The 26,702-nt window shown below is 43.1% G+C and overlaps 1 protein-coding gene across 2 annotated transcripts in view; it reads left to right on the top strand.

Annotated features, from left to right (window-relative positions):
* Positions 1-26,274, top strand: part of LOC137422091 (cadherin-17-like) — a 327,803-nt gene extending 301,529 nt beyond the window's left edge. The window contains exons 15-19 of one of the 2 annotated variants that reach the window (XM_068108842.2): positions 14,637-14,870; positions 19,330-19,446; positions 19,565-19,669; positions 25,657-25,850; positions 26,003-26,274. In XM_068108842.2, coding sequence (XP_067964943.2) covers positions 14,637-14,870; positions 19,330-19,446; positions 19,565-19,669; positions 25,657-25,838 — 638 coding nt within the window. In that variant the 3' untranslated portion in view covers positions 25,839-25,850; positions 26,003-26,274. Of the gene's footprint in view, positions 1-14,636; positions 14,871-19,329; positions 19,447-19,564; positions 19,670-25,656 lie in introns of both variants that reach the window. The other variant, XM_068108841.2, reaches the window with a different exon arrangement.
* Positions 26,275-26,702: the final 428 nt, after the last annotated feature.

The raw sequence follows: 26,702 nt of genomic DNA, 5'->3' as shown, positions 1-26,702 counted from the left end.
TTATAACACCAATGACATCATGACTGAAGAACCAATCGGTGATGATGTTACTTGGACATGCTTATAAATACATTAGTTCTCATCTCTTCTCTCTGCTGTGAATCACCTTGAAGAGTACAGCACGAATTACATGGTGGTGAGGTGTTTTGGATTATGTGGTGGTGAGGTGTTTTGGATTACATGGTGGTGAGGTGTTTTGGATTATGTGGTGTTGAGGTGTTTTGGATTACTTGGTGATGAGGTGTTTTGGATTACATGGTGGTGAGGTGTTTTGGATTACATGGTGGTGAGGTGTTTTGGATTACTTGGTGGTGAGGTGTTTTGGATTACATGGTGGTGAGGTGTTTTGGATTATGTGGTGGTGAGGTGTTTTGGATTACATGGTGGTGAGTTGTTTTGGATTATGTGGTGGTGAGGTGTTTTGGATTACATGGTGGTGAGGTGTTTTGGATTATGTGGTGGTGAGGTGTTTTGGATTACATGGTGGTGAGGTGTTTTGGATTATGTGGTGTTGAGGTGTTTTGGATTACTTGGTGGTGAGGTGTTTTGGATTATGTGGTGTTGAGGTGTTTTGGTTTACTTGGTGATGAGGTGTTTTGGATTATGTGGTGTTGAGGTGTTTTGGATTACATGGTGGTGAGGTGTTTTGGATTATGTGGTGTTGAGGTGTTTTGGATTACATGGTGGTGAGGTGTTTTGGATTATGTGGTGTTGAGGTGTTTTGGATTACATGGTGGTGAGGTGTTTTGGATTACGTGGTGTTGAGGTGTTTTGGATTACATGGTGGTGAGGTGTTTTGGATTACGTGGTGTTGAGGTGTTTTGGATTACATGGTGGTGAGGTGTTTTGGATTATGTGGTGTTGAGGTGTTTTGGATTACATGGTGGTGAGGTGTTTTGGATTATGTGGTGTTGAGGTGTTTTGGATTACTTGGTGGTGAGGTGTTTTGGATTACTTGGTGATGAGGTGTTTTGGATTATGTGGTGTTGAGGTGTTTTGGATTACATGGTGGTGAGGTGTTTTGGATTATGTGGTGGTGAGGTGTTTTGGATTACATGGTGGTGAGGTGTTTTGGATTATGTGGTGTTGAGGTGTTTTGGATTACATGGTGGTGAGGTGTTTTGGATTATGTGGTGTTGAGGTGTTTTGGATTACATGGTGGTGAGGTGTTTTGAATTACATGGTGGTGAGGTGTTTTGGATTACTTGGTGGTCAGGTGTTTTGGATTACGTGGCGGTGAGGTGTTTTGGATTATGTGGTGTTGAGGTGTTTTGGATTACGTGGTGTTGAGGTGTTTTGAATTACATGGTGGTGAGGTGTTTTGGATTACGTGGCGGTGAGGCGTTTTGAATTACGTGGTGGTGAGGTGTTTTGGATTACGTGGCGGTGAGGCGTTTTGAATTACGTGGCGGTGAGGTGTTTTTGATTACGTGGTGGTGAGGTGTTTTGGATTACATGGTGGTGACGTGTTTTGGATTATGTGGTGGTGAGGTGTTTTGAATTACATGGTGGTGAGGTGTTTTGGATTATGTGGTGGTGAGGTGTTTTGGATTACATGGTGGTGAGGTGTTTTGGATTACTTGGTGGTCAGGTATTTTGGATTACGTGGCGGTGAGGTGTTTTGGATTACGTGGTGGTGAGGTGTTTTGGATTACATGGTGGTGACGTGTTTTGGATTACGTGGTGGTGAGGTGTTTTGAATTACATGGTGGTGAGGTGTTTTGGATTATGTGGTGGTGAGGTGTTTTGGATTACGTGGTGGTGAGGTGTTTTGGATTATGTGGTGGTGAGGTGTTTTGGATTACGTGGTGGTGAGGTGTTTTGGATTACGTGGTGATGAGGTGTTTTGGATTACATGGTGGTGAGGTTTTTTTGGATTACGTGGTGGTGAGGTGTTTTGAATTACGTGGTGGTGAGGTGTTTTGAATTACGTGGTGGTGAGGTGTTTTGGATTACGTGGCGGTGAGGCGTTTTGAATTACGTGGTGGTGAGGTGTTTTGGATTACGTGGCGGTGAGGCGTTTTGAATTACGTGGTGGTGAGGTGTTTTGGATTACTTGGCGGTGAGGCGTTTTGAATTACGTGGTGGTGAGGTGTTTTGGATTACGTGGTGGTGAGGTGTTTTGGATTACATGGTGGTGACGTGTTTTGGATTACGTGGTGGTGAGGTGTTTTGAATTACATGGTGGTGAGGTGTTTTGGATTATGTGGTGGTGAGGTGTTTTGGATTACGTGGTGGTGAGGTGTTTTGGATTATGTGGTGGTGAGGTGTTTTGGATTACGTGGTGGTGAGGTGTTTTGGATTACGTGGTGGTGAGGTGTTTTGGATTACATGGTGGTGAGGTTTTTTTGGATTACGAGGTGGTGAGGTGTTTTGAATTACGTGGTGGTGAGGTGTTTTGAATTACGTGGTGGTGAGGTGTTTTGAATTATGTGGTGGTGAGGTGTTTTTATTACATGTTTTATGGCGGTGAGGCGTTTTGAATTACGTGGTGGTGAGGTGTTTTGGATTACGTGGCGGTGAGGAATTTTGAATTACATGGTGGTGAGGTGTTTTGGATTACGTGGCGGTGAGGCATTTTGAATTACGTGGTGGTGAGGTGTTTTGGATTACGTGGTGGTGAGGTGTTTTGGATTACATGGTGGTGACGTGTTTTGGATTACATGGTGGTGAGGTGTTTTGGATTATGTGGTGGTGAGGTGTTTTGGATTACGTGGTGGTGAGGTGTTTTGGATTATGTGGTGGTGAGGTGTTTTGGATTACGTGGTGATGAGGTGTTTTGGATTACGTGGTGGTGAGGTGTTTTGGATTACGTGGTGATGAGGTGTTTTGGATTACGTGGTGGTGAGGTGTTTTGGATTATGTGGTGGTGAGGTGTTTTGGATTACGTGGTGATGAGGTGTTTTGGATTACGTGGTGGTGAGGTGTTTTGGATTACATGGTGGTGAGGTGTTTTGGATTACGTGGTGGCGAGGTGTTTTGGATTACGTGGTGGCGAGGTGTTTTCGATTACGTGGTGGCGAGGTGTTTTGGATTACATGGTGGCGAGGTGTTTTGAATCACATGGTGGTGATGTGTTTTGAATTACGTGGTGGCGAGGTGTTTTGGATTACGTGGTGGCGAGGTGTTTTGGATTACGTGGTGGCGAGGTGTTTTGGATTATGTGGTGGTGAGGTGTTTTGGATTACGTGGTGGTGAGGTGTTTTGGATTATGTGGTGGTGAGGTTTTGAATTACGTGGTGGTGAGGTGTTTTGGATTACGTGGTGGTGAGGTGTTTTGGATTATGTGGTGGTGAGGTGTTTTGAATTACGTGGTGGTGAGGTGTTTTGAATTACGTGGTGGTGAGGTGTTTTGAATTACATGGTGGTGAGCTGTTTTGAATTACGTGGTGGTGAGGTGTTTTGAATTACGTGGTGGTGAGGTGTTTTGAATTACGTGGTGGTGAGGTGTTTTGAATTACGTGGTGGTGAGGTGTTTTGGATTATGTGGTGGTGAGGTGTTTTGGATTATGTGGTGGTGAGGTGTTTTGGATTATGTGGTGGTGAGTTGTTTTGGATTATGTGGTGGTGAGGTGTTTTGGATTATGTGGTGGGGAGGTGTTTTGGATTATGTGGTGGTGAGTTGTTTTGGATTATGTGGTGGTGAGTTGTTTTGGATTATGTGGTGGTGAGGTGTTTTGGATTATGTGGTGGTGAGTTGTTTTGGATTATGTGGTGGTGAGTTGTTTTGGATTATGTGGTGGTTAGTTGTTTTGGATTATGTGGTGGTGAGGTGTTTTGGATTATGTGGTGGGGAGGTGTTTTGGATTATGTGGTGGTGAGGTGTTTTGGATTATGTGGTGGTGAGGTGTTTTGGATTATGTGGTGGTGAGTTGTTTTGGATTATGTGGTGGTGAGTTGTTTTGGATTATGTGGTGGTGAGTTGTTTTGGATTATGTGGTGGTGAGGTGTTTTGGATTATGTGGTGGTGAGTTGTTTTGGATTATGTTGTGGTGAGGTGTTTTGGATTATGTGGTGGTGAGTTGTTTTGGATTATGTGGTGGTGAGTTGTTTTGGATTATGTGGTGGTGAGGTGTTTTGGATTATGTGGTGGTGAGTTGTTTTGGATTATGTTGTGGTGAGGTGTTTTGGATTATGTGGTGGTGAGTTGTTTTGGATTATGTGGTGGTGAGTTGTTTTGGATTATGTGGTGTTGAGTTGTTTTGGATTATGTGGTGGTGAGTTGTTTTGGATTATGTGGTGGTGAGTTGTTTTGGATTATGTGGTGGTGAGGTGTTTTGGATTATGTGGTGGTGAGGTGTTTTGGATTATGTGGTGGTGAGTTGTTTTGGATTATGTGGTGGTGAGTTGTTTTGGATTATGTGGTGGTGAGTTGTTTTGGATTATGTGGTGGTGAGTTGTTTTGGATTATGTTGTGGTGAGGTGTTTTGGATTATGTGGTGGTGAGTTGTTTTGGATTATGTGGTGGTGAGTTGTTTTGGATTATGTGGTGGTGAGGTGTTTTGGATTATGTGGTGGTGAGTTGTTTTGGATTATGTGGTGGTGAGTTGTTTTGGATTATGTGGTGGTGAGGTGTTTTGGATTATGTGGTGGTGAGTTGTTTTGGATTATGTGGTGGTGAGTTGTTTTGGATTATGTGGTGGTGAGTTGTTTTGGATTATGTGGTGGTGAGGTGTTTTGGATTATGTTGTGGTGAGGTGTTTTGAATTGCGTGGTGGTGAGGTGTTTTGGATTACGTGGTGATGAGGTGTTTTGGATTATGTGGTGGTGAGGTGTTTTGGATTATGTGGTGGTGAGTTGTTTTGGATTATGTGGTGGTGAGTTGTTTTGGATTATGTGGTGGTGAGTTGTTTTGGATTATGTGGTGGTGAGTTGTTTTGGATTATGTGGTGGTGAGTTGTTTTGGATTATGTGGTGGTGAGTTGTTTTGGATTATGTTGTGGTGAGGTGTTTTGAATTGCACAGCGGGAGTTGAATTGAATTACGTGGAGTTGAGGTAATTTTAATAACGTGGCGCTCACAAATACATTTGTTCAAACTAAATATCTGTAAATAAGATCGATGTAAATTATGACAACAAAGTATCTCTCATATCATTCTTGTGATAGATCAGGACCGAGCGAGGTGAAGTAATTGCCACGGGAAGAGCACCTACACAAATAACCACGAGCCAGGTGCAGTTGGTTGCATTAGGAGGTGTACTGAACAGTGCACCCGTAGAGGAAGTACCCCAAAAGTCATGTGTATAATAAACCCAACAAAAGCACAGAATTATATGAGTAAATAATATACGAGTTATTGTAGCACAGAATTATTGGTAAATGCAAATTATTGGTAAACTCCTGCTCACCTTCCTCGAGTTCAAGGAAAGTGAGCTCAGGTTCAAGGTGATACTGTGCACGCGTACATATATACACAAAGAATTAAGTTAAGCACCCCCCCCCCCCCCGTTTTTTTACAACCTCGCACATTACAAGTTTGTTGTCGTCAAAACAGTGTAATATACCCATGATATTGCTATATTTTCTGGAGAAGTGATATTATGGTCACATAAAAACATAACAATCATGCCGTTTTCAATATTTTATTCTGAATAATTTAAGGTGAAATTTTTTGGGAATTTTAGGCATATTTTCACCTCAATTTAAGTATGGAGCTATAGGTCCATCACGGACAGTGTGGATGACGTTTATGTTTTCTAACGTACAGTCATTGTTCTGAGAAGACCTCTAGCGATCTTTGCGTCAATAACGTGTGTAGGACCCACGTGATCGGATCACTGACTCAACCAATCAGTTTTTTTCACTTTGATCACTCAATTTCATCAATGGATAATTGCTAATGTCATACCAATCATTATTTGATCTCACATACCTTAGAATATATGCCAATGTATACATATACACAAAGAATATATATTAGGGGGTGCTTACCTTAATTCGTTGTGTAGGGGTGCTTAACTTAATTCTTTGTGTATACATTCTTTTTTTCTTTTTTCTTTCTTTTTTTAATACAGAATCGAGGCTCGTGAAAGAGCTATCATTTATTTCACAAACAAATCAAACAGACAAACAACATATATAAAAAGAGGGAGCGGTAGACAAGATGGGGAGAGAAGGGGAAGCACACAAACACAACATTTGAGAGCAGGGACATCGGGAGATGTGTGGGAGGGGGAGGGCTTGGGGGGAGGAGGCGTGGGAAGGGGGGAGAGGGGGGTGGGAGAAGTATAAAACACAAGGTGGTGGTGAGGTGACGTGATTCACGTGATTCACGTGATAAAGTAAGTACACCCCATGTAAAGTTTTGACTTTTTCAACATATTTCAACATACAGCTATTTGATCTTCATTTCAACAATATTGATAGATAAAGGTGATATAATATAACAAATATCATGAAACATTTACATTTTGTAGTCCATTGTATAATTTAAATAAACATAAATGCAAATTTCGCATGTGGAAAAAGGAAGTACACCCCCATGAGATGTTTTTTAAAATCTTTTTAACATATGTGGACATATCAATATTTGATCATTTAAACTATCTATAGATAAAGGTGATCTAATTGAAAAAAAAACAATGTAAAATTGACTTTGCAATAATTTATTCAACAAAAAATTAACAGTGATGCTATTTCCTTCTGTGGAAAAAGTAAGTACACCCTTGGCTCTAATAGGTGGTATTGCCCCCTTTGGCAGAAACAACCTCAAGGAGGCGTTTCTTATAACTGTCTACCAGTCTCTGACATCGACTGGGAGAAATTTTTGCCCACTCCTCCATGCAGAATTCTTTCAGCTGTGCGATGTTTGAGGGGGTTTATTTTAGCCGCTTCGCAGACGCTGCTCATAGAGTGCCCTCTGCTGTTGTTGTTGTTCTTCTTGTTCTTGTTCTTCTTATTCTTGCAGAGAAGACAAAACCTCAAAGCTCCACCCATTCTGGGAACCATAGCTCCACCCATTCTGGGAGAGGCCTCATATAAACAAATATCCACCATTTTATTAACTTGCATAGCTTTGAGGCCTGTTTTCTAGGCCCGTGGTGTCTTCCTCTCTCACACAGTTTTATTTCAAATCAAATTCGATATATCATTTCATTTTTCACAGTCGCTAACATAGTTTTAGACTCGGTTGAAAAAAAAAGGGAAGAAAATCCGATGAAAGTTGCCCTTTATAGAACGAAATGAATTCTCAAAGGCCTGTAACTTCAAGTCCATTGAGATATATTTTTTTTAATCGCGGCATGGTCAGTCATACACCGCCCGAAATAACAGACGGGAAAATGCCAAGATATATATATTTTGTTTAAATCGCGGCATGGTCAGTCATACACTGCCCGAAATAACAGACGGGAAAATGCCGAGATATATTAAAAATTCGTCCATTTGATGACAATCGTCACGATGAAATATTTAATTTATACGTCGTCACAATAATGTGGAGAGAGGAGCATAGCTTCGTTCACGTGTCGCCACATACGGGAAATTGCCGAGATATATATATATTTTGTTTAAATCGCGGCATGGTCAGTCATACACCGCCTGAAATAACAGATGGGAAAATGCCGAGATATATGAAAAATTCGTCCATTTGATGACAATCGTCACGATGAAATATTTAATTTATACGTCGTCACAATAATGTGGAGAGAGGAGCATAGCTTCGTTCACGTGTCGCCACATACGGGAAATTGCCGAGATATATATATTTTAAATCGCGGCATGGTCAGTCATACACCGCCTGAAATAACAGATGGGAAAATGCCGAGATATATTAAAAATTTGTCGCCACACACGGGAAATTGCCGAGATATATTTTCACTTTGCACAAAAATAACATCAAGTAATCGAATCAATAGGAATGTCCTGTGCCTATAACATCGACGTTATAGGCACAGCTGCATCTAGGCATTGTGTAACATCGACGTGGCTTTTGTTTAAATTAAAACTTTTTGTACTTGTTTGTATACTGAATCGAGGCTCGTGAAAGAGCTAACATTTATTTCACAAACAAATCAACCAGACAAACAAAATATATAAAAAGAGGGAGCGGAAGACAAGATGGGGAGAGAAGGGGAAGCACACAAACACAACATTTGAGACCAGGGAGATGTGTGGGAGGGAGAGGGCTTGGGGGGAGAAGGCGTGGGAAGGGGGGGGGGGGGTGGTGTGGGAGAAGTATAAAACACAAGGTTTCTTGCATGCACAGCTCATTTCAAATCCCCCCACAACATCTCGATGGGATTTGGATCCGGGCTTTGACTTGGCCATTCCAGAACCCTCCATTTCTTTCTTTTCAGCCATTCCTTGGTGGATTTACTGGTATGTTTCAGGTCATTGTCATGTTGCAAGGTCCACCTTCGGTTGAGCTTCAACTTTCCGACAGATGGCCTCACATTATCCTCAAGCACCCTCTGGTACAATGAAGAATTCAGAGTGGATTCTATGATGGTGAGCTGCCCAGGCCCTGATGCAGCAAAGCTGCCCCAAACCATAATATTTCCACCACCATGCTTTACAGTTGGTATCAGGTTCTTGTGGTCAAATGCTGTCTTTGGTTTTCACCAAACATGTCTTCTGGTACTGTGGCCAAATAGCTCTACGTTTGACACATCTGTCCAGAGCACATTGTTCCAGAAGTGCTGGTCATTGCCTTGGTGGTTTAATATTGGTTATTTAATAACAATAAATACAAGGTGCAGGGATGTGCGTTATTTAATATCAATAAATACAAGGTGCAGGGATGTGCGTTATTTAATATCAATAAATACAAGGTGCAGGGATGTGCGTTATTTAATATCAATAAATACAATGTGCAGGGAGGTGCGTTATTTAATAACAATAAATACAAGGTGCAGGGAGTGCGTTATTTAATAACAATAAATACAAGGTGCAGGGATGTGCGTTATTTAATATCAATAAATACAAGGTGCAGGGAGTGCGTTATTTAATAACAATAAATACAAGGTGCAGGGAGTGCGTTATTTAATAACAATAAATACAAGGTGCAGGGAGTGTGTTATTTAATAACATTAAATACAAGGTGCAGGGAGTGCGTTATTTAATAACAATAAATACAAGGTGCAGGGAGGTGCGTTATTTAATAACAATAAATACAAAGTGCAGGGAGGTGCGTTATTTAATATCAATAAATACAATGTGCAGGGAGTGCCTTATTTAATATCAATAAATACAAGGTGCAGGGAGGTGCGTTATTTAATAACAATAAATACAAGGTGCAGGGAGTGCGTTATTTAATAACAATAAATACAATGTGCAGGGAGGTGCGTTATTTAATAACAATAAATACAATGTGCAGGGAGGTGCGTTATTTAATATCAATAAATACCATGTGCAGGGAGTTCTTTATTTAATAACAATAAATACCATGTGCAGGGAGTGCGTTATTTAATAACAATAAATACAAAGTGCAGGGAGGTGCGTTATTTAATATCAATAAATACAATGTGCAGGGAGTGCCTTATTTAATATCAATAAATACAAGGTGCAGGGAGGTGCGTTATTTAATAACAATAAATACAAGGTGCAGGGAGTGCGTTATTTAATAACAATAAATACAATGTGCAGGGAGGTGCGTTATTTAATAACAATAAATACAATGTGCAGGGAGGTGCGTTATTTAATATCAATAAATACCATGTGCAGGGAGTTCTTTATTTAATAACAATAAATACCATGTGCAGGGAGTGCGTTATTTAATAACAATAAATACAAAGTGCAGGGAGGTGCGTTATTTAATATCAATAAATACCATGTGCAGGGAGTTCTTTATTTAATAACAATAAATACAAAGTGCAGGGAGGTGCGTTATTTAATATCAATAAATACCATGTGCAGGGAGTTCTTTATTTAATAACAATAAATACAAGGTGCAGGGAGTGCGTTATTTAATAACAATAAATACAGGTGCAGGGAGGTGAAATTCGCCACAAATAATATGCAACATTATCCGAGTAAAGTAAAACGAGTGTTCATTTGTCCATAGGATGTCTAATAAATAATCTTTTCTTGCTTTCCCTGACATAAAACACAGTGTATTTATGTATTTGTCTGTCCCCCTTCTTAAGGATGAAGTGACGAAGGTTACAAAGACCAATCTTTTCACACAACTGTGTGTTTGACGCCACTGTCTATTTTTATGGATAAAAAACTCGAAAAATTTCCATAAAAGAGTAATTACGTCTCTTCTGTTGAATTGTCGACGGTGACTTTCAACCCGAGCCTCAAGGGCAGTGTACAGAAGCGTTTTTTCTCAATAGCAATAAATACAACGGGCAGGGACGTGAAATTCGCTGCACATGATGTGCAACGCAGGTAGAGTAAAATGAGTGTTCATTTACATCCGTATGATGTCTAATAAATAAAGAAGATATAAGCGCACCTGGCTTGAGGCCGAGGCTTGAGACATTGACACGCGCACGAGGCTGCACCGTCAAATAATCTATTCCAAGCCGTCATTGTTGATGGGATTTTGTACTCGTACTATATACTAACTTCTATATACCACTTACTGATGTCTGTTGACAAGGCCCTTCTGGCTGCAGGTAATTAGTATTGTCAGGTTAATGTGCTCTTCTCATTTCTCTGCTGTCAAATATCTGGAAGAAGTATCCTAAAGATCTTCTTCTTTTTTTTCTCCTTTTTTTTTTTTTGTATACTGAATCGAGGCTCGTGAAAGAGCTAACATTTACTTCACAAACAAATCAACCAGACAAACAAAATACACAAAAAGAGGGAGTGGAAGACAAGATGGGGAGAGAAGGGGAAGCACACAAACACAACATCCGAGAGCAGGGAGATGTGTGGAAGGGAGAGGGCCCGGGGGGAGGAGGCATGGGAAGGGGGGGGGGGGGAGGGACAAGTATAAAACACAAGTACACCAAGGACTTCCAGGACAGAAGTTGGTATTTCAAAAAAGTGGAATTGGGGTGAAATTAGCGGGGGTAGAAAAGATCAAGGTTTTGGATGGGGGAAGATAAGAGATGGTGGTGAACAGCTGTTATAAAGACTTGGAGGGTGGAGTGGGATTGAAGAGAGTGAGGGAGTTTGTTCCAGAGGCGGGAGAAAAGAGGAATGAAGGAGTGAAGGTGAGCAGAAAGTCTTGATTTTGGCAGTTTAACCATAAGAGGGTTGCAGGCAGATCTTGTGCGACCTGTCGGAATATTTGCCGGAAAGAGCCCAGAGAGAGCTGGGGGGGGGCAAGGCCAGAGAGCAGTCGGTAGAAGACGGAAAGACCACCAACCTGCCTGCGGTGAGTGAGTGAGAGGCCCTTGGAGTTAGCTTCATCGCGGGAGATTCCAATGATTCTGAATGCTTTGGTTTCAACAGCGTGAAGGCGAGCTAGGTGTGAGGCAGGAGCACCAGCCCAGAGGGGAGAGCAGTATTCCATTGAGCTGCGGATGAAAGCCTTGTATGTGGTGAGGAGCTCAGGTGTTTCAAGGAAGGACTTCGCACGACGGAGGATGCCCAGTCGGCGACTGGCTTTGGAGGCCAGATTTGAAATGTGGTTTTCCCAGGAAAGATCATGGCAGATAGTGAGACCCAAAAGCTTGAGTGACAGAACTTCTTGGAGAGGATTATTCAGAAAGTGGATGGGAGGGTTGTCCAGTCGGTCTTTTCGGAGAGACATCGTAAGAGTGTGAGATTTGTCAGGATTGAAAGACATGTTCCACTTGTTTGCCCAGTCTGTGATTTTGTCAAGGTCTGCAGAGAGTGAGGAGGCTGCAGACTGCCGACCTGAGGGATGAAGAATGGAGCGACAGAGAGTAGAGTCGTCAGCAAAGAGATAGAGAGGATTTTCAAGAGAGTCAGAGAGATCATTGATGAAGACCAGAAAAAGCACAGGGCCCAGAACACTGCCTTGGGGAACTCCAGCCTGAACAGGAAGAGGAGATGAGAGAAACCCATTCAGGGCCACACGTTGACTACGACTAGAGAGGAAGTCCACCAGCCATGCGTGGAGATTTCCATGGATACCAAAAGAGGAGAGCTTGGTGAGCAGAGCGGGGTGCCAGACCGTATCGAAGGCACGTGATATGTCAAGGGAGACTGCTCTAATTTCCTGTTTGGCATTGAGGACCTCCATCCATTGTTGAGAAAGCAGAAGCAGCATGTCCAGAGTGGAGTGTCCAGGTCTGAAACCGAATTGATGATCAGAGATCAAGCCATTGGAGAAGAGGAAAGATTTCATATCTGAAGCAATGATGGATTCCATGACTTTGCTGAAAATTGGGAGAAGGCTGATTGGTCTGTAGTTGCTGGGATCTGTTTTTGCACTTTTTTGTGCAAAGCGGTGATGTTTGCAGATTTCCAAGCAGATGGAAGATGACCTTGAGCAAAAGAGAGGGTGAAGAGAACAGAGAGAGGGAGTGAAAGAGCGGAAGAACATGATTTTAGGACCCGTGGGCTGATGCCGTCAGGTCCAGTTGCAGAATCAGAGTCGAGGGTTGACAGAAACTTTTCCACCTTGTCAGGAGGAAAGGACACAGAGTCCAGGAGCAGCTGGGTATGACTGGGTACGGTGGGTACAGAGCGGGATGGGTTTGGGACACAAGATTTAGAGGCAAACACAGAGTTGAGGCATTCAGCTTTTTCACGTGCGGAGTCAGCCGTGTGGCCATTTGAGGTGAGGGAGGGGATGGAGGGGGAACAAACACCAGAAACAGATTTGACCAGACACCACCAGGATTTGGAAGAGGGAGACAGATAAGAGAGTTCGGTCCTGAGAACGGAGAGATATTGTTTCCTGGCTCTCCTGAGGGTGGACACACACTTGTTTCGGGCTTTGTGAAAGGAAATGAGATTTCCTTCCGTTGGATTTGCTTTCCAGGAGACGAAAGCAAGTTGTTTCTGGGCAATAGCCTCACCACAAGATTCCGTGTACCATGGACGGGAGGAAGGGTATGACAACTGAAGACGAGATGGGATAAATCTGTGCATGAGAGAGAGCAATTTACTTTGGAAGAATTCCCAGGATGAGTTGATGTCAGAGGCAGTCGAGATGGGAGACCAGTCCAGATGATTGATGGCTGCTTGAAGACCATGCCAGTTGCCCTGAGTGAAATGCCAGACTCGTCCACGCTGAGGAGGCTCTCTGAGAATGGTCAGAGAGATGTCCACTTTAACAAGCACATGATCAGAAGAGCCGATTGGAGCAGAAGAAGAGCAGCAGACATTTTCAGGGAAGTTAGTCATCTATCTATAATTCCAGTAATCTCTGTCTGTACGTTTGTACGTTTGTACGTTTGTCTGTCTGTGACCGCTGTTTCTCGACAACCACGGGTCCGATATACTTTTAACTTGCCAGGTATATTGCTGGGGACCCGAGGATGTGCCTTTTCAAGGTTTCATATTAATCGGACAATTACTTACCGAGCTATGTCCAAAAAACGATTCAACCAATCAGAGAGCAGCGAACGATCGCGTGTGCCGAACGTGGCGGGCACACTCTGCCTCGGATGGCACATTTGAGAGCGTATTCATTTATTTCACGTTTGCAAACTATGTTGGCGTTAAACTATGTTTTACAACTAATAAAAACGAATTTGCGATTCATTCGCTTTCCTGCGCGTTTGTGCACGCGATGGCGATTTCTTTACCAAACTCCGGAAGCCGTTCGCTTTGGACCAAACCATTTCATGTAAATAGAGGGGGGGGGATATAATTTTAGATATAGATATAGTACGGGCATGCCCTAGTAACCAAGTCCAGAAGAGAAGATGCTCCGTTGACTGAGATCCGGGTTGGGAAATTGACAGATTGTGTCAGTCCCAGTGAGTCACAGAAGTCCTTTGCTGAAGAGCCATGGCTGGTGAGAGAGGTACCCACACCCAGCCAACTGGCATGGTGACAGTTGAAATCACCACATATGAGGAAGAGAGAGTTGGGATGGGTAGATAGAAGTTGGTCCATATTATCAGACAGCGAGATGTAGATGGAGTCATCACTGTTTGGTGGACGGTACAACACACATATGAACAAAAGGTGGGAGCGAAGGGGAAGCCGTAGCCAAAGGTATTCCTGGGGGTGAGGTGGAGAGAGGGCAGTGCAGGGCGAGTGAGGAAGAGAGTTTTTTATAAAGATAGCAACCCCACCTCCAGGACGAGGCTCAGGTCTATCATACCGGAGGAGGGAGTAACTTGGGAAAGATACCAAGGAATCAGAGACGTCATGAAGGAGGAAAGTTTCTGTTAAGCAGATCACATCTGGTTTGTCAGAAGCAACCTGTATGGAGCAATCTGATGTGAAAGTCTATCTTTCAGGCCCAACCTGTGCCTATGTTAGCCTATTATTCAGTCACCTCTTTGTGATGATGTCCCAAGGTGAGTAAAAGCCACATTTGATTGAAAATGAGTTTGGCCATATTTGAGGTACAATATCTGATAAACTGTCAATTTGTCTATCTGGACATTCTTGTTTTGCTTTGATCACAAGTTTGCTGGACATTTTGAATGAAAAATTGAATGGATTTACTTCCTAATATTGTCATTGCTGAAGGGGTTTTGTGATATTGTTCCATTCCTTTCTCAGTAAAACTGCTTCCTACTATTTGACTCATGATAGTTCTTCAAGCTCACATGTTCCGTGTGGCCCTGGTTCCCTGCCTTTTGACCGCAGCAAATGCATTGCTGACATCAGAAGCAGAAGTGAATGTGACAATCCTGGATGTGAATGATAATGCACCCAAAGTGCTGGGAGACGCCTCTACACACCGAAGCCTTTGCCACAAACGTTGGGACGGTCAAACGGTGACCCTTAAAGCTCAAGATGCCGATGGGATCAACAACAGCTTTCCTTTCACTTTCAGTCTCATCTCACAGGATCATGTCTGGGCCATTAAGAAACACAACCGTAAGACACAGTTTGTTTGTAACGAAGTAGTATTGATTATGAAGCTTCCTTTCAGCATTGTCTTTGTGTGACGTTTATTTATTATTACAGAAACACCCTAACCCTCAGGGAGGGGCCGGGTGTGGGTGTGAGTGTGGGTGGGATGGTCATGTCATTAATGTTACTATCGCTCCACCAATCACCAATGTTAAGATTATTGTTGTTCCTTTTGTTATTGGAAGCAGCCTTGAAAAAAAACGTCGCGATAAGCTACTATCTATACGCACTGTGTTTGTCCAAGGCAGAAACTCCTTTGGGAGGGGCGATATTTTTCATAGTAATGTTTTTGTAATTATATTAATATTGTCGCGTGACTACCCTGTGTTGTGAACACCACAGGGTGACACAGAGGACCAAACGAGCTTTAACTCCGAGGCGTTTAATTCAATGGCGAACCTTCGTTGCACACGAGGGAAAGGAGGCTGAAGAGCTTACCTTCACGAGTCCAACCGACGTCCTCGACCCTGCAATAAATCAACTCAAACCGACAAGGAATTAAAATGTACAAAAAATACCGGATTTATTCAAGAAAATTCCGGTCACAAAATAATGCACGATAACTATGATGCCTAAGTGGAGCGCTCCCACACAGACCCGAATACAGACAAAGGATAAAATAACTGGAAAATAAATATGTGTGGTTTGTGGCACTGAGCTCAAAGCTGCTCTGAAATCTCGTCAGGAATCGTCAAAGAGCCTTGGCGGGAACCGCACACTTTGCTGGGCAGGAAAACCAGGCCTCGTCGCTCGCTCCGCTCCCTCCTGGCTTCGTGCGCGAAGCAAACAGGCTGCACCCGTCCACTTGTCTATGCTCGGGAAACCGCAATTCTTGGTCCACAGTTACTCCTCCTCACGATCACTTTCAAGATGTCGGAACACGACCGTTTGCGATGAAGCTGTCTTGAGCAAGAGCAATAGCGACCATTCGTTATGGGATCCAGAACGAGAAGGAAAAATGTCCGCCATTCCAATTACTTTGTACTTGAGATTCTGACGTCATCCCACGACGTCTCCGCATCCGCTCCTATCAGCGAGTTCCATCTTACCAGTCCTTGTGCCAATCAAATTCTGGACCAATTAATGCTCTTCGGGGCGTGGCTCATGGCCCTGCCTGTCGGTCGACCAAGTCGGTGTTATCAGCGGTAGTGCTTGATGCCTGGTTCCAGTTGGTTTTTAATTAGTGTGGTTAATGGCCGATTTCTTACTCGGTGTCTGTAGTGCGTTGTCATAAGGAACACAGGAAAATATTAGAGGCAATTACATACAGGGGATTAATTTAACCATAATCCCTCCCTAATTAACAAACCCCACCCCTCTCATGGGGATGAAGATACAAGCTAACCGACATACGGTCTACACAAATTTCCTAATTATTACATGGGGTTTCTTCTTCTTCATGACAGTCGGAGCACACTAACATCTATACATTCTACCTGGCTCGAAGGTAATCATTGTCTACCCCCTACAAACGAAACAATATTATTATTGTTATTATGCTATTATCATTATTACCTCCACCACCAAAGGTAGACAGAGTTTATATTTCCACTCATGTTTATCTATCTGTCTGTCTGTGAGCAGGACATCTCAAAAACTTGAGGACGGATTTGAACAAAACATCGGCAGGTTGTGTGTGTGACAAGGACGAATTCATTTGATTTTGGTGCAGATCCGAATATAGATTGGGATACGAGATTTTTATTTTTTTCAAGCTAGCAAAGGCTCCCGGCATTGCCGGGTAGCAGAGTCGCTTCATGACGGGAATATGAAGAGGGTGGAGAGAGCAGAGGGAGGGAGAGGAATGAAGGGAAGGCTGGGCAAGGGAATGGGAGAGGGGGGAGGATAGGGCAGGTTAGGGGAGATGGAGGATAAGGAAGGGGAAGGGATGGGAAGAGGAAGGGGAGGAGAATTGGGAGGGGCAGGAAAGGGGGAAAGTGCTCTCTACCACCTTCAGCCCTCTTGTTTTCTCCTCAATCCCCTTGCCTCTCCTTCAATTCCTCCCAATGATACCCCGTTTAGTGTCTTTAAAAAAAATAAAAATCACTAGAACTGCGAGCAGTGATGATAGACTTCCAGGTAAAATTGCCTCCACACCACATGACTGAAGTCATCATTTTCAATAAATTTTCCTCATGGGTAGTCGATCATATCTGTAAATTTTGGTTTGGATTGGTTTAGTGGTTCTGGAGATGTATATTTTCAATTTTTTCCCTTGAATCCAATATGGCCACCATACCATGTGACCGATGAAGTCATACTTGGCAAACAAAATTCCGCATGTGTAGTCAATCATACATATGAAGTTTCGGATTGATCCGTTGAGTGGTTCGGGAGATATGGATTTTCAAATCTTTTTTATTTTAATCTAAGATGGCCACCATACCACATGACTCATGATGTCATAGTCCAGAAACATTTTTCCTCATGCGGAGTTGATCATACGTATGAAATTTTTTATCGATCCATGCAGCAGTTCTGGAGAAAGCGATGTTTAAAGGTTTTCCTTAAAACCAAGATGGCCACCATATCCTGTGGGAACCTCACCGGAAGCCTCATCTTACTATAATTCACCAAATGTCCGTCCGTCTGTCTGTCTGTCTGGCTGTCTGTCTGTCTGTCCATTCGAAGGTACCGCAAAATCGGCTGAACCGATTGCAACGATATTTTTGGTGGGTAATCCTGGGATCTCCAGGAGTAAAATAGGCTATTTAGTTTTCCCAATTTCAGCTTTGGTCTCCAGCATTCTCAGGTTTGGACTCCCGCATAACATTCACGTTCGCATAACGTTCATTGTGACGATGATTCCATTGTGACGACTAGCAACGGTACCCACCCCATGGGCGGGGCTTCAATTGGGAGGCCCAACTGAAAAGGCTAAATATCAGAAATTGAAGGCTTTTTTTCTTTTAATCAAGTCCAAGGTGGTACACAAGTTATTGGACATCAAGGTGGTACAACGACTTCTTGCCATGTTCAGCTCAGCATGTTTGCGTCCACCATTGCGCTTGCAGCTGTGATCCGAGAATGAAGGTCGTGCAGGTTTGCCACCTTGGTGTTGTAGACAACATCTTTGACAAACCCCCACAGAAACAAATCAAGGGGGTTATGTCTTGGTGGTCGTGGGGGCCAGGCGGTTGGTCTGTCCCGGCCAATCCAGCGACCTGGAAATGTGTCAACCAGGATGGCTCGGACAACTAAGGCCCAATGAGGGGGAGCGCCGTCCCATTAAAAATGATTTCAGGTTGCAGGTCTTCAATGTGTGGGAAGGCGAATCCTTCCAACATGTTCATGTAAATTGTTGAGGTCACTGTATCCTCCACAAAGAAAACCGGACCCACCAAGCGGTCATGGAGGTCACACCACACATTGACGTTTGGACTTTCGCGTATGTGTTAAATGACCATGTGGAGGTTTTCAAAGCCCTCATATGTCACATTGTGCCAGTTGACCTTTCCTGATACATGAAATCAAGCTTTGTCTGTAAACATGACCTTTTTCAGGTAATCTTCATCATCCTCTACACGACTGAGCATTTCCAAGGGAAACCCGTTGCATTTGGGTCCGCCATTTGGTTTGAGTTCCTGCAGAATCTGCACCATAAAGTTTCATATACACATAAAGTTTCACATAAAATATACACATAAAGTTTCAGTTTTTTATGCAAAATCCTGTGTACAGTGGTGGTTGGTCATCCCAGTTCTCTGAATACCACTCTGATACTAGTCTGCGATGGCGGATTTGTTCCATTCCTCGTAGGGAAATTACGCTGAACTTGCGTGTCTTATCTCATCTCAATGAACCATTTGACGCATTGAGCTTTCTCCTGTGGAGTCGCCATTTTCCTTTAGATTAAACCAGCAGACCTGAAAATGCAGAAAACTTTATGACTTTCTGTATCATATTAAATACAGTGTATTGTTATATAATTTGTGGTCCTGAATATATTAACAACCAAATTTGTGTCGGTCTTTTTGGAACACCTTGTATTTCCTGTTTCCCATTCTCCCATATTCCTTTTATGGTGAAAACTCCTTAAGGTTTCACTGCTACCTTTGATCTAGTGTGTAAGACCTCCCTCTCTCGTCAGGCCTTCTCACTCCTCTCTCACTCTTATTTGATTACTCTTGTTCTATATGAGCCACGGACTTGTTGCTCAATCCTCGTGTTATAAACAAATCTTCGGAAACATAACTAACCCCAAATTAAATCTGTGTGAGATAAAAGTGACAATACTCCAAAAATGTTTGAAAACATTTGAAGATAACTTTAAAGCAGATGTAGTTCAACCAAAAATAAAACGAAAATGGTCCTTTAAACGAAGAAAGTGGATCGTTATACTTGTTATGTATGAGATGCGAGCAATCTGAGCTGTTTTTATTTACTCCTTTAACTTTCTTTTGCTCTGGCTAATTGCTTTCAGATAGCCATGCCAAGCTCAGCCTGAATGCTTCTGAGGTGGCAGAAGGTGAACATGTGGTATTGGTGGTGGTGTCTGATTCGGGGAAACCAACACAGCGTAGTGAGAATCCCATTAAAGGTGAAGGCCATGAATATTCACATCATCAAATGATCCAGTGTGGTAATGTCCCTTATGATGTGCTTCCCTTTTAGTCTCACTGTTATTCTTGCTTTCCCCATGTCTCTGGCATAACCAGTCTATGCCTGCCAATGTGACGAGGAAGGAGAGTGCATTCCCTCATCTCAACAGCTGAGTGGGGGACAGATCGCCGGAATCTGCTTTGGTGTACTGCTCGGCATCGGTATGGTGTTAACAACAATACAAAGTCTTGCTGTAGTAGCTGAGAAAAAAAAAACCGTTGTTGTTGCAGGTCTTTTCCCTTTGACCCCTGGTGTGAAACGTTTGGTGTAAATACATTGGTGTAAATAGAACAATTGGGGTAAATATTGTTACGGACGCAAGATTTGGGGTTCACCGCGAGGGGAATTTTCAGACTCCTCCCGAACTGCCGGTGTGAGGACGCCGGTCGCGGATAACTCCTTGGTCCGGCGGGTTGCTATTCAACCACGAACGCCAATCAGACGACCAAATCTCCCAGGGTCCGCCTCGAACACTGTCTTACACCAGTGGGGGGGAAATTGAAACATGGCACCTTGAAACCATGTCACATGCGATCAGCCAATCACGACGCTCCGTAGAGAGATCAAAAGATGGCCAGACCCTCTTTATAAATGGCACTGGGGGAGGGTTGTAAGGAAGATGATGAAGAATAGAATGTAACTTACATTTGGGTGAAAGATGTTTGAGGGAGAGAAAAAAGGAACAAGCATTCTGAGTATTGCGCTGCAATACATGTCCCCTACCGGCATTGGGTAGCACTGTCATAGAAGACAGTATTATGACTCACCGCACTCCAAATTATAGTCCGGAAAACTGTTGGGGAAATTCCCAAAGTTCAAAGTGCCATAACTTTGTCAAAAATGATTGAACGTCGCGAAGTTCGAACTTGATCTGTAACTTATCATGACGAAACCATGTGCCAAGTTTGAAATCATTAGCATTAAGAGTTTAGGGGAAAAAAAGTCCGGAAAACTGTTCTTTGCGTCACGGACTGACGGACCGACAGACTGACAGACGGAGGGACGGAGTGCAAACCTATAGCCCCCTATGATGTACACCGGTAGGGGACTAATAAGGAAGATGAAGAAAGAAATGAAAAATGAAAAGCAATATATATATATATGTATACAGTGCATTCAGAAAATATTCAGACCCGAAAACAGGATTTTAGAAAGTTTTGCAAATTTATTAAAAAGAAAAAACTGAAATATCACATTGACATAAGTATTCAGACCCTTTGCTATGACACTTGAAATTTAGCTCAGGTGCCTCCCATTTCTATTCATCATCTTTGAGATGTTTCGACACCTTGATTGGAGGCCACCTGTGGTAAATTCAATTGATTGGACATGATTAGGAAAGGCACACACCTGTCTATATAAGGTCTCACAGCTGACAATGCATATCAGAGCAAAAACCAAGCCATGAGGTCGAAGGAACTGCCTGCAGAGCTCAGAGACAGGATTGTGTCGAGGCACAGACGCATTGACCAATAATGTGGACACATGGAAGTTCGCTTGGAGTTTGCAAAAAAGCACCTAAAGGACTCTCAGACTGTGAGAAACAAGATTCTGTGGGCTTTCATGTGTCTTTCACTGAGGAGAGGCTTCCGTCTGGCCACTCTGCCATAAAGCCCAGATCGGTGGAGTGTTGCAGTGATGGTTGTCCTTCTGGAAGTTTCTCCCATCTCCACACAGGATCTCTGGGGCTCAGCCAGAGTGACCATCGGGTTCTTGGTCACCTCTCTTACCAAGGCCCTTCTCCCCCGATTGGTCAGTTTGGCCGGGCGGCCAGCTCTAGGAAGAGTCCTGGTTGTTCCAAACTTCTTCCATTTAAGAATGATGGAGGCCATTGTGCTCTTGGGAACCTTCAATGCAGCAGAGATTTTTTTGTAGGCTACTCCAGATCTGTGCCTCGACACAATCCTGTCTCTGAGCTCTGCAGGCAGTTCCTTCGACCTCATGGCTTGGTTTTTGCTCTGATATGCGTTGTCAGCTGTGAGACCTTATATAGACAGGTGTGTGCCTTTCCTAATCATGTCCAATCAATTGAATTTACCACAGGTGGACTCCCATCAAGGTGTAGAAACATCTCAAAGATGATCAAGAGAAATGGGAGGCACCTGAGCTAAATTTCAAGTGTCATAGCAAAGGGTCTGAATACTTATATCAATGTGATATTTCAGTTTTTTCTTTTTAATAAATTTGCAAAACTTTCTAAAATCCTGTTTTCTCTTTGTCATTATGGGGTATTGAGTGTAAATTGATGGGGGAAAAAATGAATTTAAACGGTTTCAGCATAAGGCTGCAACATGACAAAATGTGAAAAAAGTGAAGGGGTCTGAATACTTTCTGAATGCACTGTATATGTACTAGTGAGGTACCTGTGCTTCCCATACGGGTCGGAAGTGAAAAGCAAACAAACAATGTGGAAACAGTGAATGCAAAGCCATGGAACCAATAAATTCCACATTCCTGTGCCACCTTCGGTCAAACGTCAGACATGGACTGCAGGTTCGTGAAGGACTTGCACAAAAAACGTACCCGTTTGAATGGCTCTATACCCAGTCAATGGCGAATCTACATATGGCGATTCGCGAATATCACAGTTAGAATTTAGAGGCCCTCATGTCATTTCCCCATTCACTTGAACTCAATATCTCTGTTTTCATTCCAGACAGCAAAACTCAAATCACAAATTGATACTTTAACAAAATACTGTGTTAAATGACGATTGTGTTGAGATATTATTAAACCAGCGCATTGTCATCATGTGTTCACTTTCGTATTTGGAGCAGCTCGGTATCGAATCAATTTCAAAATCATAATTTTATTGAGGAATTTTGAAACCTCCTTCCTCCCTTACAACATCCGCTAAGACCCCAAAACGTTCCGCAGAAGGTTTGGCGGGGCTAGCCCCAAAACTGGGGGTGTAGTTTGTGGACGGACAGACAGAAAGATGCTCCTGTTTTATAATAGACTCGTATAAAGCGCATCATAAATGACGTGTTGGAACAGTTTTTGACGGTACAGCGGTTTGAGCATGCCGAAGTCTGGGCCTAGTGTCAGGTGTGCTTATATCATCTTTATTTATTAAACATCCTACAGGCGTAAATGAACACTCGTTTTACTCTGCGGTCTTTGCACGTAACGTTCAGCGAATGTCACCTCCCTGTGCCTTGTATTTATTGTGATAAAAAAAAAAAACGCTTCCATACACCGACCTTGAGGCTCAGTTTGCAAGCCACCGTCTACAATTCCAATGTAAGAGACATAATTACTCTTCTTTTGGGTCTTTTGGGTCCTCTGGTTCATTTGGGACTTTTCGGTGTTCAAGCTCTTTTACATCCTTGGGATCTTTTGGGTCTTTTCGGTCATCTGGGTCTTTGGGGTATTTTGGGTCTTTGGGGTAATTTGGGTCTTTGGGGTCCACTGCACCCTCAAGGTCTGTAAGGGTATTTTTGGTGTTTTGGATTGACATCCTATAGACATAAATGAACACTCAGTTTACTCTGCGCACTTTGCACGTCACGTTCAGTGAATTTCACCTCCCTACGCCATGTATTTATTGTAATAAATAAAAAAACGATTCCATACACCAACCTTGAGGCTTGGTTTGCAAGCCACCATCTACAATTCCAATGTAAGAGACATAATTACTCTTCTTTTGGGTCTTGAGAGTCCTAAGGGTATTTTGGGTCCTCTGGTTAATTTGGGTCATTTGGGTGATCAAGCTCTTTTGCATCCTTGGGATCTTCTGGTTCATTTGGGTCTTCAGGGTCTTTTAGGTCATTTGAGTCCTTTGGGTCCTCTGTCTCTTTGGGGTCCTCGGGTCTTTTCAGTCATCTCGGTATTTTGGGTCTTTGGGTTCTACTGAGTCCTCATGGTCTTTAAGGGTCTTTTGGTGTTTTGGATTGTTTGGTTCTGTGGGGTCTTTAAGGGGCTTTGGGGTATTTGGGGTTTTCAGGGACTTTTTGGTCTTCTGGTTCTTTTCGATTTTTTGGGGGTCTTTGGGATATTTTGGGTCTCTGGGGTCTTTTGGTTTTTTGGGTCTTTTCGGTATTTGGGGTCTTTTCGGTCTTCTGGGTCTTTAAGGGTCTTTGAGATATTTTGGGTCCTTGAGGTATTTAAGGGTCTTCTGGGTCTTTTGGATCTTCGGGGTATTTTTAGTTTTCATGGTCTTTTGGGTCTTCTGGGTATTTAAGGGTCTTTGGGGTCTTTGGATTTTCAGGGTCTTTTGTGTCTTTGGGGTATTTGGGGTAATTTGGGTCTTGGTGGTCTTTTGGGTATTTAAGGGTCTTGGGGTTTTTCAGTGTTTTGGGTCTTTGGTGTCTTTATGGGTCTTTGGGGAATTTTGGGTCTTCAGGGCCTTTTGGGTTTTTGTTGTCTTTTGGGTATTTAAGGGTCTTGTGGGCTTTGGGGTATTTGGGTTATTTTGGGTCTTCTGGATATTTAAGGGTATTTGGGGTCTTTTGGATATTTGGGGTATTTTGGGTATTTTGGGTCTGCTGGATATTTAACAGTCTTTGGGTTTTTTGTGTCTTCAGGGTCTTTTGGGTGTTTGTGGTCTTCTTTGGTATTTAAAGGTATTTGGGGGTCTTTTGCATCTTTGTGGTCTTTTGGTTATTTGAAGGTATTTGGGGGTCTTTTGCATCTATGTGGTCTTTTGGATCTTTAGTGGTATTTGGTGTATTTTGGGTTTTTGGGGTCTTTAAGGGTCTTGGGGTCTTTCCAGTCTTTTGGGTTTTTGGGGTCTTTTGGGTCTTCAGGATATTTTGGGTCAATTGGGTTTTCAATGACTTTTCTGTCTTTTGGGTCCTTGAGGTCTCAGGGTATTTGGGGTATTTGGGTCTTACCAAAATTTGGGGTATTTGGAGTTCATTGGGTCTCTAGGGTCTTTTCAGTCTTTTGGGTCTTTCAGGTCTTTTGGGTCTTCAGTGTATTTTGGGTCTTTGGGGTATATTGGGTGTTTGGGGCCCATTGGGTCTTTTTGGTCCTTTGGGTCTTTGGGGTATTTGGGATTTTCAGAGTTCTTGGGTGTCTTCTGAGTCATTGGGGTATTTTGGGTCCTCTTTGTCATTTGGGTCCTTGGGGTTGTTTGGGTCTTTTGGATCCTCAGGGTTTTTTGGGTCTTTGGGGTCCATTGGGTCTTCAGGGTCTTTTGGGTCCATGGGGACCCGTGTGTTCTCATAATAAAGCTTTGGTGAAAATTTGATGACAAAACTTAAATGGTAAAAAGGTTACAGACTTGACACGGACACTGCACACACACACACACACACACACACACACACACACACACACACACACACACACACACACACACACGGGCACACGGAGACACAAACACATGGGGACAAACACACACACGGGGACACACACACACACACAGGGACACACACACACAGGGACACACACACACACACAGGGACACACACACGGTGAGACACACACACACAGGGACACACACACACACAGGGACACACACACACACAGGGACACACACACACACACACACACACACACACACACGGTGAGACACACACACACACAGGGACACACACACACACGGAGACACATGGAGACACACACACACACACACACACAGGGACACAGACACACAGACACACACAAAGGGACACACACACACGGGGACACATACACACACACACACACACACACACGCGCACACAGGGACACACACACACACACACACACACACACACACATGGGGATACACACACAAGGACACACACACACAGGGACAGGGACACACACACACACACACACACAAACACACACACACACACGGGGACACACACACACACACACACACACACACACACACACACACACACACACACACATACGGGACACACACACACACACCATTCAAAGAGTTATGGGAAGTTACGAGGGGCGGAAATTGAACATCTCGCCCCGAGCATCATTTTTCCTCAATACACAACCATACTGTACCTGCGGTGTTTTTAAAATCCCCTCTAGATGATGGACCCAGATTGCATATATCATATTCCCATCAGGAAACGACTCATTATTACCCAGCAACGCCGGGTACTTTTGCTCGTATATATATATATATATATATATATATACAATTATACATATACATATATATATAAAGATTAATGTTATGTTTCACCAACAGGTGCCATTGTGGCTGTTGTGCTACTGTGCTTGAAAGGTAAGAAGCAGAAGAAGAAGCAACATTCCTATAAGACTGGGGAGTTGAAAGATCAGCCACACGACGAGGTGCCACTCAAGGTTGTGGATGAGGGTAAAAATGATGTTCCAGCATCTCCTTATGCTGTAGAAATTCACCCTGAATAACTAACACTCCAGGTATACATCACCCTTGTTGCATTCCCTCCATTACTATCCTTACAATCTCTCATCAGAACATGATGTACCATTTAAAAAGAGAATTCTGCATAAGTGTTCCTGTTCAACATGTGTGTTCACATTATAAATAAGGTGTGCATTTGCTTTAGCAGACTTCACTCGGATCTTGATTTACCGAGACTTCTACAATGTCTCCTTGTGTGCTCAATGCATGTCCTGGAGGAGGTCATGGGTCATTATTTGTCTTTAACTAGAGTTGAACGAGATGCAAGGGAAAATGGCATTATATGGACGGCGCACCTTTGGGGGAAACAACCCCCAAAAATTCATACTACATATTTAATTAGTAAGAAAATATCTTTTTGCCAATTATACATATATACTTTGTACTGTATATTAAAAAATTGAGTTGGCTTCTTGTGAACTGTTGCATCTCATTTGTAGAACTTTTTGAAGGCCCCTCATCGATGAGGTGTTTTTGACTTTATCGTTGGGTCATCTTTTAAATTTTGGTCTGTGTCGAGTCAATAACCGACTTTCGAAATGATGTAATCCGCCTTAGAATGCTTGGTGCGTATGTGCAGAAACCCAGAGGAACAGGAACGGTGGTGTTCGGAGCAACATAAAGTATACCATGTATGCCAGACAAGGATTGTTACCTAAAATGTCTCACAAAGATTCTAAAAGAAACCAAAAATACTTGGAAACGTATCTGCGAGAAAGGGGTGTACTTTTGAGCAGTGCCATTGTTGGAGAACTTTATGACCTCGCCCAAAACACTGATTATATTGCAGCGCCTGGCACTGCAAACTCCCGAGGCCGTGTGGACTGGTGCAAGGCCCGAGGGTTTGT

Source organism: Myxine glutinosa, chromosome 2 (genome assembly GCF_964187855.1).
Source record: "Myxine glutinosa chromosome 2, kmMyxGlut1.1, whole genome shotgun sequence".
Lineage (NCBI taxonomy): Eukaryota > Metazoa > Chordata > Myxini > Myxiniformes > Myxinidae > Myxine > Myxine glutinosa.
Note: the sequence above shows the minus strand (reverse complement) of the source record. Positions and strands in the feature narration are given on the sequence as shown.